This window comes from Cricetulus griseus (assembly GCF_003668045.3).
Source record: "Cricetulus griseus strain 17A/GY chromosome 1 unlocalized genomic scaffold, alternate assembly CriGri-PICRH-1.0 chr1_0, whole genome shotgun sequence".
Taxonomy (NCBI): domain Eukaryota; kingdom Metazoa; phylum Chordata; class Mammalia; order Rodentia; family Cricetidae; genus Cricetulus; species Cricetulus griseus.
This window is the reverse complement of record NW_023276806.1, coordinates 139,466,648-139,486,161: the sequence shown is the minus strand read 5'-3', so window position 1 is coordinate 139,486,161 and position 19,514 is coordinate 139,466,648. Positions and strand designations below refer to the sequence as shown.

Here is a 19,514-nt window from a genome sequence, read left to right as displayed (position 1 = left end):
GAGCTTTTGTCCTCCCCACCCCGCCATCCCCCCCCCACAAAACAAATACTTGCAAATGAATAGAATGCTGAACCAAATTCACAGAAGAAGGAATGTAAGGACCAACGAAAAGAAAGAGGTCCACAGTGCCCTTACTAGTCAGACAAAAGCAAAGTCAATGTCACTTGACAGAAAAAGCATACTTTAGAAAGTCAGATGTCACACCAGTGCTGTGGGTGAGAGTCAACCATCAATCTGGTAGGTTGTTGATTTGTTTGTTGAGATGGGGTTTCATTAAGTCTAGGCTGGCCTGAAACTTTTGATTCTTCTTCTTCAGCCTTCCAAGGGTTGACGTTATACTCATGGTCACATACACAGCAAGCTAGTATTTCATACCATGAAGGCTGCCTGCATCCACTATCACTCCAAGCATGTGTCCCAGTTAGGACCTCCCAGCTCATCTGTCTCCTCCTGCTTCCTTACTGGTCCTATTAACTTGAGGTTTTGGCTCTGCCCTTGCTGTGTCTTTTCCTCATTTGCCCATCCTCCCAGCCTCTGGGTGGGTACCCTTCTTTCTCTACTGCAGTGGTTCTCAACCTTCCTAATGCTGCAACCCTTTAATACAGTTCCTCGTGTTGTGATGACTCCCAACCATGAAGTTATTTTCATTGCTAATTTTGCTCCTGTTATGAATCACAATGTAAATACCCGTGTTTCGTGATGGTACTAAGGAGTGCAGCAGGTTGAGAACCGCTGCTCTATGACCTCAGCCGAATGCCTCATCAAGATATTCACATTGATCCCCTTGCTTCTCATTTCTACATAAATTTGAAAACCCTTATATTTTTGGTTGTGAGCCTAGCCTTTAATGGCTGAGCCATCTTTTCAGCCCTTTTTTTTGGGGGGGGGAGCTCTGGGGTTAAGAGCATTGACTGCTCTTCCAGAGGTCCTGAGTTGAATTCCCAGCAACCACATGGTGGCTGGCTCACAACCATCCATAGTAGGATCTGATGCCCTCTTCTGGCCTGCAGGCATATGTGCACACAGAACACTATATACATAATAAATAAAGAAATCTTCTTTTAAAAAATTTGAAAACCTGTAGGGCAGTGTGAAGGCACAGGAAACCCCTACTGGGGAACTTCAGCCCAGCCCCATGTTTCCAGAACTGATGCTTCACAGAGGACAAGAGTCTAAAACAGCATGAGATAATTTCTGATTTTTTAAATATAGGCAACAGATTTGCAAGTTTTTTAAACTATGAAGGGAAAACTGTCTTCAGGCCAGACTTGGCCCCCAGCTTTTCATCTGTAACTTTCATCCACAATCTCTCCCTGGCATCTTCACGTTTTGTTACCGCCTCCTCTCTGTCCGCAGCTGCTCTCTAGAGTTCCACAACCCACAGAGCCTTCTGGCCATGTTCGTCTTTAGAGCTCAATTGACATCTCAAGGCCAAATCTGAACTCATCTTTCCCAGAAAATCACTTCTTCAGATTTTCTTAGGCAGACAAACCCCTTCTCTTCCCTTCACTGGGATTCAGAGACCAGGAATAAACAGATGCCTACAGCATCATGGGCAGTGGACTTGTCAGCATGGGGTTTAAGAAGTGTGACCTCCTACCTCCTGGAAGAGAATGGCAGAACAATGGGATAAACACTCAAGAGTGTGTCTTCAGAGGCCTAAGGCATGATTGACCCAGACATCACAGAACTCATTAATTCATGCTTCCAACATTTGTTGAATTCCTACAGTGCTTTAAGCCCTCGGGTAAAAGGCACAATAAAGTACTGGAGAAATAATTTTGAAAAATATAGATTTCAACTCTCACACAACTCTTTAGGGTGATGGCAAAGAACAAGTAAATTTACAGGTAATTTCAGTTGGGCACAAATGCCCTCCAAGCTGCTATGAACCAGAGTATACAACTATGCATAGTAAGGAAGCTCGGCTGAGGGGTAGGTGTGGTCTGTGCAAGTTACTGTACACCCTGGAATGACTCCGAACCTCACTAACAGAAGTGATCTGACCATTTCAGATGAACCATCAGGGACAGCCTAGGCAGTGAAGTCCAGATGATGAGTCTGACTATGGGGAGAGTCCTTAGGGCAGAAAACACAGCTCTGGGGCAGAAACATACTGAGCTCCATTGAGGACAAAAGAGGAAAAGTCCATAATAAAGGCAGCTCACAAACAGAGGATGTCTGTGTGGCTGATTAAGAGGGACAGGACATAGCCTGGAGGGAGGAAAGGTGTCTTAGTTAGTGTTCCTGGTGCTTTAACAAAACACAATGAACATGAGAAACTTGGAAAAGAAAGGGTTTATTTCATCTATACCATCCTCCAAGAGAAACCAGGGAACAATGCAGGATGGGAACCTGGAGGCAGGAGCTGATGCAGAGGCCATGGAGGAATGCTACCTACTGGCTTGCTCCTCAGGGCTTGCTCAGCCTGCTTTTTTTTATACACCCCCAAGACTACCTTGGTGACATCCGGGACAGACTTGTATGAACAGCCAGGTAACTTCTGATAAGGATGCTGGAGCCAGTCAGTGATGAGGTGACAGTTTTTAACTAGTGATTGGAAAATCGGATATCCACATGCAGAAGGATGGAGCTGGTCCCTGATTCACACACACTGTCCATGAAATCAATTCAAATGTAAGACCTAGATATATAAAACACTCAGAAGAAAACATAAGGAAAGAGGCTTCACATTGGATTTGGCAATGATGTCTCAGATATGATGCCAAAGGCTCAGGAAACAACAGAGAAAATGGATAAACTAGACATCAAACTTAAAAACTTCCACACATAAAAAGACATTTTGAAGAAAATAAAAAGATAATTCACAGCTGGGTGTAGTGGTACACACCTGTAGTCACAGAATTCAGGAGGCTGAGGCAGGAGGACTGCAGTGAGTTTAAGGCCAGCCTGGGCTAATCAAAACAACCCTGTCTCTATTGTATTATGTATCATAATTGTGCATGACTTTATTTATGAGCTAAATAAATGAATGGAAAAAACAACCCTGTCTCACACTGAAAAGAGAAAAAAAGAAAGAAAAGAAAAGAAAAGAAAAAGAGAAGACAGCCCATAGAACATAGAACAGATTAAAAAAAAAAAAAAAACAGTGTATCTGATAAGGGATGAACACCTAGAGCATAGAAAACTCCAAAAAAAAAAAAAAAAAGAAAAACAAAACAAAAAACCCCAAATTGACATAGACATTTCTCAGGAGATGTCCCAATGATCAACATTGACATTAGGAGACACTTGATGTCACTAATCACTCAGAACATGCAGACTGCCGCCACATAATGAGATGGCTGCTATTCAGAAAATAACAAGTGTTGGTGAAGAGACTAGAACACTTTGTCACTGCAATGAGAAGACAACGTTTTGGAAACAGTAGGATTGTTCTTCAACCTGAAATAGAACTACCACATGTGCTGGCTAGTTTCATGTCAACTTGATGCAAACTAAAGCCATCTGAAAGGAGGGAGCCTCAACTGAGAAAATGCCCTCATGAGATCTGGCTGTAGTCAACTCTGTAGGGCATTTTCTTAATTAGAGATTGATGGGGCAGGCCCAGCCCATGGTGGGTGGGGCCATCCCTGGGCTGCTGGTCCTGGGTTGTCTAAGAAAGCAGGCTGAGCAAGCCATGAGGAGCAAGCTCCCCTTCGTGGCCTCTGCATCAGCTCCTGCCTCCAGGTTCCTACCCAGCTTGAGTTCCTGACCCGACTTCCCTCAGTGATGAACACAGATATGGAGTGTAAGCCAAATAAACCTCTTACTCCCCAACTTCCTTTATGGTAATGGTGTTTCATCATAGCAAAAGAAACCCTAACTAAGACACCATATGACCCAGAAATTCCACTTCTGGGTGTACATCCCCCCAAAAGTGAAAACTAGGATTCAAAAAAGATGTTTGCACACCCATCACTTCACAGTGGTTAAGATGTAAAGGCAACTGGTGTCCACCTGTGATTGAATAAGTAAGAAGAATGTGATTTATAGATGCAATGGAACATTGTTTGGCCTTAAAAAGGAAAAAAAAAACTGTCTATACCACAACATAGACAGGCTTCAATTTCCCAAGTGAAATAGGCTATCACAAAAGGCAATCCTGCACGATTCCATCCACCTGAAGTACTTGGAATAGTCAGAGCCAGACAAAGTAAAATGGGGGCTGTCAGTCCCTAGGAGAAGAAAGATATGTAGAGCTATTGTTGATGGATACAGATTTCAGTGTTACTAAATAAAGAGTTCTGGAGATAGATAGTATTGGTGGCTCAACAACATAATGGGTAAGTGTATTTGATATCATGGCTAAGATGCTAAGTGCTATGTTGTATGTATTCACTACAACAAAAATGGGAAAGACAGCCACTGATTTCTCATTCTGTGTTTCTCCAATACAGTCTGGGCAAGGTCATTTAAAGCACCTTCCGGGTAAGATGAGGAAGATGTGTTCCCGGCAGCAGAGGCAGGGATTGCTGCTGTCATGTGGCTCTTGAAGCCCAGGGCAGAGCAAGCTCCTGAGAGGCTGCTTCCCGGTTGTTTGTTGAACAGCGTTTTTGCAAGCAGAAGATGGTGGAAGAGTTGAGCACAGAAAGGTACAGTTGGGTTTGCTGTGCCAACCCTGGCCATAACTAGCAGGGCTGGCAAAATTGGTATCACCTGGAGGGAGCTTAGACCCACGGGTGCTCTGGTGCTGTCCCATTTACACCATTTCAGAATGTAGTGACTTTAGTGAGACATACCTCCCACCCACACCACCACCCCCACCCCCCACCAGAAATGGGCTGTGTGTGCACTTTGAAGTTTGAGAAGCACTCCCCTATGAACTGGCACATTAGAAATTAGTCTCCACTCAAACATCCATGCTCATTGCTAAAGAAATTCCTATGGCAATCTGTCTTTCCTCTCCATACCTAATACATCCATGCAATGCACAGTGAGCCAGCAGCTGAGTAATTTGTGAGCCTTGCAAAAGATCAGGATGTCACACGATTGACGGGCATGGTATTACAGAGCTACTCAAATCACATTGACAAGAGAGGAACTGGCTGACTTAAACCTGTTATCCAGTGAGACAGCCTAATCTAGAGGCACCAGGGCATCCTTAACAGAGAACAATTTGAATATCAAAGGATTTAGATAAGCCCTTGGTGAAACAGAAGAGATTCATGAATATCATTGTAAAAATGACCCACTTTATGATCCCATTGTGGAACTTAAACACAGTTTCATCAAAAAGAAAACTATGCAAAAAATTGCAACATTATGTCCAATCATTAATTATTCCAAGAAGAAGCACACTGTAAAATTACTATTTTTCTTGTACCATAAAACATACTTATTTTGCTATAAGCTGTAGTCTTGCTTTCATTTTATTTTATATTTTTTAATTATTTGGTTATTTTTGTGTATGACTATTTTGCCTTCATGTATGTCTGTGTGCCGTATGAGTGCAGGCCTGGCAGTTACATGGTTGTGATGTACTGCTATGTGGATGCTAGGGATTGAACCTGGGTCCTCTGGAAGATCAGAAAGTGCCATTAGCCACTGAGCCATTGCTCCACCTGTAGTTCTACTTTTAACTAAGCTTTTTGTTAAAGTTTCCCACACTGTCTCAACCATATTTTGAAAACAGACACACAAAGTGGACTCACCACCATCATCATTATCATCATCACCATCACCATCACCATCATCATCATCACCATCATCACCATCATCATCATCATCACCATCATCATCACCACCATCATCATCATTATAACCATCATCATCATTGCTATTGTTATTCTATGTTGGAAAAGTATATATTTAGATATGAGGTATAAAGTGGCATTCTGATATTTTAAGTACAATGTATAATGACTAAACAGAGTCCATCAACTGTGTCATCCACCACCTTAGCCATTTGACACCACCCAGGATGCAAACCTCCTTGGAACTTGTGGTACCTACTGGGGCCAGTGTGTGATAATTGGTACTACAGCTCAGTGGATGATTATTTTCAAGCCACGTTCTGGGTGAACTGTTTCTGCCCATTGTACTGCCACTGGAGTGGTTCAGTGGTGAGTGACAGCCACAGCTAACTGCCACTCATTGAAAAATTGATTACCTTATCCACCATGAGGAAGTTCTCCAGTGTCTCCCCGTTTCCACAGGTGACATCACCAACCTCTCTTACGGCTCTGGGCAGGATCTCTTGCACCTCTTGGGCAATCATTCCTATACACAAAACACTCCAACAGTGTTAGTGGGGGTGGCCCCTGGATTTCCTACATCAGAATGGACTGTGAAGGTCATGGGGACTCTGGAAAGAGAGTTTACCTCAGCTTTTGCTTTCATCTACAACTGAGACGAGAACCATTATAGAATCAAAAGTAGAAGCCTCACCCCACTCTTTCCCTTTCTCCCCCTCCTTCTTACTCTTCTATTTTTTAAGACCCTGCCTAATGTTGGGAAGGGTGAATAAACATGTTTAAATTCCTATACATAGAAGGAAGCAAGTCATTAGTTTGATTCCTTACGTTCCTTTGGAGACTTTGGTCCCTATGTGTTCCTGCTTATTTTTAGGATGCCCAGGCTGAGGAACAGCAAGCATTATGGTGTGAAAGTTCTGCTGCCAAGCTTAACCCATCTGTCATCCTTTCACTCCATCACAGACCACCCAGGGCTCCTCTTCATACAGTTTGTGTTGCCCTCTGCCCTGGAACCCTCTCCTCACAAGCAATATATTAAAAATCCTCTCCCAGGACTTGGGATTCAGAAGGGAAGTGTTAAGTAAAGGTGACCCACAATTTCTCTAACCTTCCCTGTTCCAATGACTGTGGGCTTCACAGAGGATATATGGATCGGCAAGTGGCAAATGTCACGCCACACAAGCTCGTGATAAAGAGACAAAGAGGAGCTTCGTAGCTGAGAACAGAAAATTGAAGGGACTCTGTGTTTGTTTGTACCTGTTTGGTGGGCAGTGTTTATCCCCATGGCAGATGCAAATTCGGGTTTGTAGTCGTACTCAACAATCCTCATCTGGGCTATTCTTCTCAGCTGTTCATTTGTGTCAACCTGATTTGATTAAAGCAGAGCAAATTTCACCTGTTTAGATATCAACATCAAGCATGACCCGAGAGGCTAGGGAGATTGACAGTGCGACTGCCCTTTTTTGAGTGAACCAAATTAGGAGAGGCTTCCTACCCTCTCCTCGGGGAAGCCAAAGCTTTAAGATCCACACTGGTAACTTCCATTCCCTAAAACATGGACCTGGAGGTTTGTGTCTAAATTACGGGGCCAAAGTGCCTCCTACTCCGTTCTCACCTTCCCTTCTTGGAAAAGTTTTGAGGATTCTCACTTTGGAGAGCCTCTTTAGGATACAAAGGTGTTCTCTTCAATTGACTCCGAAGGTTTGCCACCTCACTTCTATTTAGAAACTGAAAAAGCAATGCTAGTTCAAGGATAACCTTGGGGCAAGGATGGATCCCATACTCTTGGATTGTTTTGGCCATTTTGCTGGAGGAAGTTTCTCTGAGTGAGTTGCCCTCTTCTCCTTCCCAAGCTTCTCAGGGTTCAGCTCAGCATCCTTTTCCCTGGCTCTGTGTCTAATGATGTCCCCAAGTGTCATTGCCAAGTCCTCAATAAAAATTTTACTGGTCTCCAGAAAATTGACAGCAAGATAGTGATGGTAATCTTCTCTAAAAACTAAATATTCAATCCAAAGGATTCCCCTTTAATTTGAAGAATTTTTTTAATAAATTCACAAAGCAATTATGTCTAACTTTAATGACATTAATCTGATAAAAACAAATCGATGACTTTCCTGTATTTTCCCTGATTTTCATTTTAGACTATTGCTGGACTGTGAAATCAATGCTGTTTTGGCAACTAGAAATATATCACCTAGGGACTTTTGGGTAAGATGGCAGACTAGAAGCCATCTCTCTAAGTGAGTAGATGACTATAGCTAGGGAAGTAGGAGGATCAGCCCTGCCATATTGCCCAAGCAAGCTTCTCATCTCAGGATCCACTGACTGACAAACATGTGCCCCATTCTCTAGTGAACTTCCTCCAAGGTCTGACTTGACACCAGCCTCTGCAGTCACAGCAGCCACTTGGGGTTTGGATGCTGGCCTGGTCCCTGTCCAAGTCAACCTTACATGTGTCTTCTAGCAAACACCTACAGTATCATCAGTGAGTCTTTCCATCAAGATCTAAAGTGACCACCAGACAGCCTGCCTCCCTGCATCTAGACCCCATCTGCCATCCTACTGGTGAATATTTCCCCAAAGCAGTGACTGGCACTGCAGCTGCCACTGTCCCAACCTTTACCAGGGCAGATGTCCCTGGTACAGCCAGGATCCTATCAGGCCTCAGCATCATTTGTCTCCAGGGCTCAGCTTCACAGAAGTATGGCTCCTGGGATCTCAGAGGGATTTGCAAAGCTGATCAGGGTAAGCACAAGGTACTAATACAAACTGTGAGGGGGAAGACTACCAACAGGGGTCATGCAGAAAAAACAATTTCCCTCTCCTGCATCACCAGCTGCAAAATAGCAGTTCCAGGGAACCTAGTACTCTGCCAACACAAACCAGGAAGAGAAAGTGTAGCACCACATCTGTTCTACAAAGCTTGCATTATCCTAATACCAAAATTGAATAAAGACCCAAGACAACTAAAGTGCATTAGACCAGTTTCCTTCTGACAACAGATGCAAACTTTCTCAACCAAATACTTGCAAACTGAATTCAGGAACAAAGTAATATTACACATTATGACTAACTGAGCTCCACCTCAGCAAGCCTGGTTCAACGTAAGCAAATCAATAAATGCAATACACAGAATTAATAGATGTAAGGCCAGAAATCACAAATCCTCTCAATATAGGCAGAAAAGACATTTGACACAATTCAATATGCCTTCATGATAAGTGTCTTGGACACATTGGGAATAAATGGAATATATTTCAAAATAATAGTGGTTATATACAACAAGCCTATAGCCAGCATTATATAAGTAGGGGAACTGGGAATATTTCCTGTAAAATCTGGAAGGAGACAAAGGTTCCTATTCCCATTCAGTACAGTGCTCAAAGTCACAGTAAGAGAAGAGAACACTGTAAGTGGGTTAAAATAGGAAGAAAGAATTAAAATTATCCTTATTCACAGATCATATGATTCTATACTAAAAAGACCCTACAGATTCTTTCAGAAAACTCTTATCAGTTATATTGCAGAATGCAAAAATCAACATAGAAAAATCAGTGCTTTCATCTATATAAATAGTGAAATTTCTGAGAAAGAAATAAGAAAAATGATCCCATTTGCAATACTACTACTACTACTACTACTACTACTACTACTACTAATAATAATAATAATAATAATAATAATAAAGACTAGAAACAACTCTAACCAAGGAGGTGAAGAACCTCTACAATGGAAGTTTTATATCTCTGAAGAAAGAGATTGAAGAGGATAGTAGAAAATGGAAAGACCATATGGCCATAGGTTGGTAGAATTAATATTGTGAAAATTACCATTCTACCAAAAGCAATTTTAAACATTCTTCATAGAAATAGAAAAAAAATCCTAAAATTCATATGGAACCACAAAAGACCCCAGATAACCAAAGCAATCAGCTCCCTAAACATTTTAGTATTTTAATCCCACCACAGTGGGAATTAAGTTATGGGTCTCTACATACATGGATGGATTGACAAAAGAGCTATAAAGAGTGGAGTGTGATTGTACAAGCCCTTATTCCCTACATTTGGAAGGCAGAGGCAGGTCTGTCTCTGTGAGTTCAAGTTCATTCTGGTCTCAAGTTCCAGGCCAGCCAGAGCTACATAATGGAATTCTGTCTAAAACAAAACAACAAAATCATAAGGGACTAGCTTAGTAAGTCAGACCTCTTTCCTCTGTGCCCCTCCATCTTTCTACCACATGCAAACAGTATTCAACACACTTCCTTGGCATGCCTTTAAACACAGCCTTTGACAGACATTAAACCTGCCAGTGCCTTTACATTGGGATTCCTTGGAATAGCCTCTAGAATTATGAGTAATAAATTTCTATTGTGCATATATTTCCCAGTGACATTTCACTATAATAACTCAAATGGTCTTTGATCCTTCTAGAAACACTGGAAGGATGGCTCTTTCATTAAAGGTTTGGAAAAAACTGAGTCTGAGAGAGGAAAAGATGAAGTTCACAGATCCATGACACCACTGATGACTTTACCACCAGTGATGTCATGTCTGTAACGAGTGGCAAATGGGACAGTTAGAAGTTTTAGGAATATATCCATTTCACAAATACAGATAGAAAACACATAATAATATGAGATGATTTTAATATATAATATTACTAATAAGTATTTTTGCAAAGTAAATCTACTGTTTACTTAGTTTTATACAGGTTAAAAATGTCCCACATATCCCAGGGATGCAAGGATGGTTCAACATACGAAAATCCATCAATGTAAACTCCCATATAAACAGACTGAGGAGAAAAAAAAATGATCATCTCACTAGATGCCGAAAAAGCCTTTGACAAAATCCAACACCCCTTCATAATAAAGGTCTTGGAGAAATAAGGGATAACAGGACCATACCTCAACATAATAAAAGCAATATACAGCAACCCGACAGCCAACATCAAATTAAATGGAGAGAAACACAAGGCAATTCCTCTAAAATCGGGGACAAGACAAGGCTGTCCACTCTCTCTGTACGGCTTCAATTTTGTCCTTGAAGTTCTAGCTAGAGCAGTAAGACAACAAAAAGGAGATCAAGGGAATACAAATCGGAAAGGAAGAAGTCAAACTCTCACTATTTGCAGATGATATGATAGTCTACATAAGTGACCCAAAAAACACAACCAGGGAACACCTACAGCTGATAAACACCCTCAGCAAAGTGGCTGGATACAAGATTAACTCAAAACTCTGTAGCCCTACTATATACCGATGACACATTGGTGAGAAAGAAATCAGAGAAACATCACCCTTTACAATTGCCACAAACAACATAAAATACCTTGGAGTAACACATACCAAAAAAGTGAAAGACCTGTACTGTAAAAATTTTGAGTCTCTAAAGAAAAAAATTAAAGAAGATACCAGAAAATGGAAAGATCTCCCATGCTCTTGCATAGGTAGGATCAACATAGTAAAAATGGCAATTTTACCAAAAGCAATCTACAGATTCAATGCAATCCCCATCAAAATCCCAACACAATTCTTCACAGACCTTGAAAGAACAATTCTCAACTTTATATGGAGAAACAAAAGACCCAGGATAGTCAAAACAACCCTGTACAATAAAAGGAACTTCCGAAGGCATCACCATTCCTGACTTCAAGCTCTATTATAGAACTATAGTCTTGAAAACAGCTTGGTATTGGTACAAAAAACGAACAGGTAGACCAATGGAATAGAGTTGAAAACCCTGATATTAACCCACACACCTACAAACACTTGATTTTTGACAAACAATCCAAATTTATACGATGGAACAAAGAGAACATCTTTAACAAATGGTGCTGGCATAACTGGATTCAGACATGTAGAAGACTGCAAATTGATCCAAGCCTATCACCATGCACAAAACTTAAGTCAAAATGGATCAAAGACCTCAATATAAATCCAGCCACACTGAACTTATTAAAAGACAAAGTGGAAAATACCCTTGAATTAATTGGTACAGGAGACCAATTCCTGAACATTACACTAGTAGCACAGACACTGAGATCAACAATTGATAAATGGGACCTCCTGAAACTGACAAGCTTCTGTAAGGCAAAGGACACAGTCAGCAAGACAAAACTGCAGCCCACAGAATGAGAAAAGATATTCACCAACCCCACTTCTGACAGAGGGCTGATCTCCAAAATATACAAAGAACTCAAGAAGCTAGTCACCAAAACACCAAACAACCCAATTAAAAAGTGGGGTTCAGAACTAAATAGACAATTCTCAAAAGAGGAATGTAGAATGGGTGAAAGACACATAAGAAAGTGTTCAACATGCTTAGCCATCAGGGAAATGCAAATCAAAACAACTCTGAGGTACCATCTTACTCCTGTCAGAATGGCCAAAATCAAAAACACCAATGACAGTTTATGCTGGAGAGGATGTGGAGAAAGAGGAACACTCCTCCACTGCTGGTGGGAGTGCCAACTTGTACAGCCACTGTGGAAATCAGTATGGCGACTCCTCAGAAAATGGGAATTCAGTCTACCTCAAGATCCAGCAATTCCACTCTTAAGCATATACCCAAAAGAAGCACATTCATACAACAAGGATATCTGTTCAACGATGTTCATAGCAGCATTATTTGTAATAGCCAGAAACTGGAAGCAGCCTAGGGCCCCTCAACCGAAGAATGGATAGAGAAAATGTGGTACATTTACACAATGGAGTACTACTCAGCAGACAAAAACAATGGAATCTTGAAATTTGCAGGAAAATGGATGGAACTCGAAGAAACCATTCTGAGCGAGGTAACCCAATCACAAAAAGACAAACATATGTACTCACTCATATGTGGACCTGCTTTATGATACACAGTAGTGACCATGCTTTATCAGAGCTGTTTTTAATGATGTTGCTCAGAATGGTTTCCTCCCAGATTATGACTGAGAAACTAATTTAAAAAAAAAAAAATGGTGCCAAGTACCACAAGAGTAACAGAACTGTGCTGTCTTCTGGGATTTTGTTTTTTACTTTTTTGTTGTTTGTTTGTTTGTTTGTTTTTGTTTGTTTTTTGTTTTTTTTAAATGGAGTGTGCTGGATGTCTCTACAATTTTGTTCAAAGGACTACAGAACCTGGAAAAGCTGTTGCTGCTATTGATGCATAATATATTGTCATTATTGCTCTTTTTATATAAATATAAATATATACATATATATAAGCTAATTGAAACTCAAATATGTGATGAATCCAAGGTGTTTCAGAGAGTGCTCACCTATGCATGCAAATTTGATTTCATCTTTAGTAAGTAGTAAAGTTATATGCTTGCCAAAAAAAAAAAATAAGTGACACACTGGAAGACAAATGTCACACAATTTCAATTTTATGTGTAACCTAGAAATGATGAACTTATGGGAACAGAGAGCAGAATTGTGGCTATAGGCTTCAATGTGGGTCTTTTAACAATGGGGAAAGGATTGGTTTAAGGATATAAAACTGCAGTTGGACAAGAGGCATAGACTCTGTGAAGTCTTGAGGTCTACTGAGAGCATGATAAATATGGTTGATAACAATATGCTATATTTTAAAAGTTGTGAGATAGTATACTTTAAGTGTTCTCAAAACAAAAATGATGAATATGTGTGATATAACATGTTAATTGGTTTAATATAGCCAGGCCATTGTGAACATACTGTATTCTGTATCATAATTGTGCATGACTTTATTTATAAACTAAATAAATGAATGAAAAAACAGTAAAATAAATAAATAAATAAATAAATAACCAAACAACAACAAATCCACCAGGTAAATAAATAAACACTAAAGAAACGATACTGATGAAAGAATACCTTTGCTAGAGGAATAAGGATGTTAGTAATGGTTAGAAATGACACATGTAAAGTATGGAGCACACATCACAATTTTGTTTGGTAATATTTAGTGGAGGGAGAAGCTGAGGGCATCGCAGGGACTGTGAGGAAATAAAAACGAAGGCAAACTGAAAAAAAATGTTCCACATATATGATCTTAGAAAAAACCTCATGACATGTAAAATGCTCACACTCGAGCATTCTCTAGTAGTGGATTGTAAACCAGAAGTCTGGTACATCCCTGGTCTAAAATCCTGAACTGAAAAAGCAATCTACAGAGTCAATGCAATCGCCATCAAAATACTGGCACAATTCTTCACAGACCTTGAAAGAACAATACTGAACTTTATATGGAAAAACAAAAGACCCAGGATAGCCAAAACAACTCTGTGCAATAAAGGAACTTCCGAAGGCATCACCATTCCTGACTTCAAGCTCTATTATAGAGCTATAGTCCTGAAAACAGCTTGGTATCAGCACAAAAATAGACAGGTAGACCAATGGAATCAAACTAAAAAATCCTGATATTAACCCACACACCTAAAAACACCTGATCTTTGACAAAGAAGTTAAAATTATACAATGGAAAAAGAAAGCATCTTCAACAAATGGTGTTGGCATAACTGGATGCTGGCATGTATAAGACTGCAGATAGATCCATGTCTATCACCATGCACAAAACTTAAGTCCAAATGGATCTAAGACCTCAACATAAAGCCAGTTACACTGAACCTCTTAGAAGAGAAAGTAGGATGTTCACTTGAACAGTTCACTTGAAATTGGTACAGGAGACTGCTTCCTGAACATAACACTAGTAGAACAGACAATTCTACTTTTTGAGATAGACAATTAATAAATGGGACCTCCTGAAACTGACAAGCTTCTGTAAGGCAAAGGACACAGTCAACAAGACAAAACGCAGCCCACAGAATAGGAAAAGATCTTCACCAACCCCACCTCTGACAGAGGGCTGATTTCCAAATTATACAAAGAACTCAAGAAGCTAGTCACCAAAACAACAAATAATCCAAAAGGTGGGGTACAGAACTAAATAGAGAATTCTCAATAGAGGAATCTAAAATGGGTGAAAGACACTTAAGAAAGTGCTCAACATCCTTAGCCTTCAGGGAAATGCAAATCGAAACAACTCTGAGCAAATACCATCTTGCTCCTATCAGAATGACTAAAATAAAAAACACCAATGACAGTTTAAGCTGGAGAGGATGTGGAGAACGGGGAGCACTCCTCCATTGCTGGTGGGACTGCAAACTCATACAGCCACTTTGGAAATCAGTATGGCGTTTCCTCAGGAAAATGGGTATCAGTCTACCACAAGATCCAGCAATTCCACTCTTAGGCATATACCCAAAGGATGCACATTCATACAACTAGCACATATATTCAACCATGTTCATAGCAGCATTATTTGTAATAGCCAGAACCTGGAAGCAACCTAGATGCTCCTCGACTGAAGAATTGATAGAGAAAATATGGTACATTTACACAATGGAGTACTACTCAGCAGAAAAAACAAAACAAAACAAAAAAACAATAGAATCTTGAAATTCGAAGGCACATGGATGGAACTAGAAGAAACCATCCTAAGTGAGGTAACACAGTCACAAAAAGACAAAACATGGTATGTACTCACTCATATATGGATTTTAGACATTGAGCAAAGGATTGCCAGCCTAAAATCCACACTGCTAGAGAACTAGGAAGCAAGGAGGACTAAGAGAGAGATACATGGTCCCCTGGGGAAGCAAATTGAGAGCATGGGGGGAGGGGAGAGGGAGTTAGGAGAAAGAGAAGGGGAGGAGAGGAGAGGAGAACATGATGGGGCAGGAAGATAGAGTTCAGGGAAGAATAGAGGAGAGCAAGAAAAGAGATACCAAAATAGAGGGAGCCATGATAGGCTTAAAGAGAAATCTGACACTAGGGAAATGTCTAGAGATGTACAAGGATGACTCCAACTAAGAATAGTGGAGAGGCTACCTTAAATGCCTTCCCCTGTAATGAGACTGATGACTACTTTATAGGCCATCCTAGAGCCTTCATCCAGTAGCTGATGGAAGCAGAAGCAGAGATTAACAGCTAAGCACTGAGCCAAACTCCTGGAACCCAGTTGCAGAGAGGGAGAAGTGATGAGCAAAGGGGTCAAGAACAGGCTGGTGAAACCCACAGAAACAGCTGACCTGAGCAACGGGGAGCTCATGGACCCCAGACTGATAGCTGGGAAACCAGCATAAGACTTATCCAGACCCCATGAATGTGGGTGTCAGTTAGGAGGCCTGGGCAGTCTACGGGGCCTCTGGTAGTTGATCAGTATTTATCCTTAGTACATGAGTGGACTTTGGGAGTCCATTCTACATAGAGGGTTACTCTCTCAGCCTGGACACACAGGGGAGGGCCTAAACCCTGCTCCAAATGATGTGACAGATTTTTTGAAGATCCCCATGGAAAGCCTCCCCTCCCTGGGGAGCAGAAAGAGGATGTGATAGGGGGTTAGTGGGGGGCAGGGGAGGAGGGGAGGGAGAGGGAACTGGGATTGACATGTAAAACAAGCTTGTTTCTAATTTAAATTTAAAAAAAAAAAGAGGAAAGAAAAAAAAGTCCTGAGCTGATGCTATAGGGTACATCTCTAGCCTTCCAAGCATAGTGTGAAATTCTCTTTATCCCCTCAGGCTGCTGCAACAGAAGCAGGAGTGGGGAGTTTCTCATCTAGAGTCTAGGGTTGGGGACACATTACTTATACCAAGAATGTTTCCCAGAAGGATTTGAGAAGCTCCAGGGATGTTTGTTATTCAAGACAATATATTTTCTTTCATCGAGAGCAAAATGGGATGACTTTTGGTAAATGAAAATCTGTGTTGGCCTGGTGATAGCAACCAGGATTGTGGAGGACATTCTCAAATTGTGACGCTCCACTGAGACTTCTGATTGAGATGTCATAAGCTACTGGTGTGGCCAGATGCAAGGGCATGTCAGAGACAGTATGAGCTGAAATGCAGTCAGTGTACATCTCTCTAAAGCTAGAAATTTAGAACTATAAATTTGGAAATGTCTGCGAGAACCGTCTAGTCCTGAATTCCCGTCCAAGGAGGAGGTCACAGCAACCCTAAAGTGAACTGCAGCTTTGCAGGCAGTGTGAAAGCCAGCAATTACAGCCCTGTGGCCACCTTCCCGGGGCCAGTTCAGAAGGACCGATGCACATGTGCGCTGGGAAAGGAGTGCAGTCTGGAAGAAAGGCCAATGATAACAGATTAGATCCTCTACCGGATAAAGGAAGAAGAAATACAGGAGGGGAAACGAGACTTAAAACAAAATTTTAACAGTCTCGTGAGGAGAAATGTGAGTGAGAAGGTGGGGAGATGGAGATGCTGGAGAAGCTGGAATCAGGAGTGGCCTGACTGGAGGCTCAGTCTTCATCCTGATCACCTTGGACTACTACGACTTTCCAGAATTTTGTACTCTTATTCCAAGTAATTAGAAGATAAGTAACTCCTGAGGGTCAGTCAGGCCCACTTCCCTGTCACAGTTGAAGACCCTGACTTTAGCCTCATGAAGCACTTTTATTTAAGTAGATCCTCAGGCCAGATTTTGATAGGCACTAGGCAACTGCTTGTCCTAAATGGAGCAAGGCACTAGAAGTCTGGCCCAGAGTTGATTGTCCCAGTAAGGTCCCCACTGGGGAGTTTTTCAAGTGTTCCTCAAAGATCTTGCATGGGGAAGACACTGGCTAGCAGAGCCAGCACAAGGGACCCTTGGAGGGAGGGGCTGGAGAAGTCTACGTTCAGCAACCAGATGGAGGGGTGCCAATGGGAGACAGGAAATGCCAAATATGGAAAGGCACTGACCTGTGGAAAACAACTGTAAAACATGCTGCCTGTGACACCAGTGACATGCTGCTGCTTCCCACTGGCTCTGTTTGGTAAACCCACCCCCAAGGGATACGGATAGCTTTCGAGTGGCAGCAGAGAGGCTCAGCAGTTCCAACCACCGTTATCTTCAATCAACTTGTTATTTCATATCAACAGGTGAGACATAAGCATTCCCTGGCCATCAGTGTCAGACTGAAGTCCCAGGCACCTGATTGAGGTATCAGAGGAAGGGCCCCGTGGCATACCCCAGGCTCACCTCGTGGATATTCTCCTTCACCCGGCTGTCAGAGGGATGCATGATGGTCCCCATCACCTTCATGTTGCCACAGACAACCAGGGCTTCATCAGGTGCATCTGTGTTTATTCCTACTCGACCGTGACAGATGACAGATTCTGGAACTTGTCCTCGCTGCCACAATGCATCACTGTCATTTTCAAACTGCCCAGGGTTAGAGGCCTGGAGAAACACAGCGGCATACTACAATTAAAGTTACAGTGGCAGAAATGGTCAATCATGAGTCCCTGGAGCAAAGAAAAACAGACTGCTATCTGAGACCTTCCCATGAGACATCCATACTGGGCAGAACACTCTGAGGTAGATAAATGACACTGAGCCCAGGAGAGGCCCCCAATGGTAGGAGCTTTGCATGCCATGGTTGAGAACATCCAATCTCTGTAACATTTCTCAGAGACTGAACTGTGTGTTCAGTTACATGACATGGACAACTTTAAAAGGAGGAGAGGGGGAGCAGGAACTAAGAGTGGGGACTACCTTTTCAGACATAATAATTTAAATCCATGCTGGGTGGTGGTGGCACACGCCTTTAATCTCAGCACTTGGAGGCAGAGGCAGGCAAATCGCATGAGTTCAAGGCCAGTCTGGTCTATAGAGTGAGTTCCAGGATAGCCATGACTGTTACACAGAGAAACCCTGTCTTGAGAAACCAAATAATAATAATAATAATAATAATAATAATAATAATAATAATAATAATAATTATTCAGAACAAAAATGCACATTATTTAATGCTCAAGGAAACAAAAATACCTTGCATTTAACTAGCCTTTTATAACTTAAAGAAACTCATATTGGTGATTTCACAGGCAAGTGACAAACAATGAAAACACATAAGATACACCTCAACTTTCCACAGGTGGTACTGTGGAACAACGGCAGGTACATTTTTGTGTGATAATCCATGTAGTGATTCTATGATATAAGTACCATTGTGCTCATTTTATTGACATTGGCACACTGAAAGGATAATAAATTGCCCAAGAACATGTAGGTAATCCATGCTACATGTCCTCTGATTACTAAGTAATGACTCTGACTTTGCTATTTCACCATGTAGCCAAGAAGTAGCCCCGGCAATCTTTAAAAACAACCCAAGTGAAACTTTTGGGCCAGCCACAGAGCTGAAGACTTTCCTTCTAGTAAAGACCTCTGCAAAAGAGTTTCTATTGGGTTACACTCTTTCCTCCCGGCTTCCCTGCCGAATGTGTTTCCAAAGACCTTACATTGGGGTCTCCCTCTCATCACATCCCTCATGACACAATCCTCTTTCTTTCTCTAAATTATGATGAGTTCTAAATTCGATTTTTGCCTTCATAGCCAGTTGTAGAGAATCCAAATCCCTGACACCTCAACAGGCAGCACTAACACAGTGACTTCACCTTTGCCCATCTTCTGGGCCTTGCATATCTGGGCACCATTTATCCCTGAAGACAGCTCAAGGAGTCATCATAGCATTCTGCTCATGAACACACACTGGAAAGACCTAGGAATTGGGGTGGGTGGTAGAGGCATTGTTCACTAGACACTTTTTGGTTATTTCTTGAATGTTTTGCCACCTGAATGTGTTATACATATAAATAAATAAATAAATAAATAAATAAATAAATAAAGCCACCAAGGTTAGCTCTTAGTCTGATTTCAATTGAAGAACTTTTGAGCAACTCAACCTCCTCTTTTGTTTCTACCAGTTTAAAACTTGGGCTTCTCAGAAGACCTAGCCACTGGCACTTCACAGACAAAAGCAATGGGAAGGTTCAGATCAACTGCTTGAAATGTTATTT

General features: G+C 41.4%; 1 protein-coding gene across 1 annotated transcript in view; it reads right to left on the bottom strand.

Moving 5' to 3' along the window:
* The window catches only part of Myrfl (myelin regulatory factor like), a 104,420-nt gene that overhangs the window by 29,358 nt on the left and 55,548 nt on the right, over nucleotides 1-19,514 (bottom strand). Inside the window, exons 11-13 of the mRNA XM_027392668.2 lie at nucleotides 17,692-17,892; nucleotides 6,954-7,062; nucleotides 6,113-6,222 (exon numbers count right to left, since the gene is read on the bottom strand). Of these exons, the coding sequence (XP_027248469.1) occupies nucleotides 6,113-6,222; nucleotides 6,954-7,062; nucleotides 17,692-17,892 (420 nt within the window). The remainder of the gene's footprint in view (nucleotides 1-6,112; nucleotides 6,223-6,953; nucleotides 7,063-17,691; nucleotides 17,893-19,514) is intronic.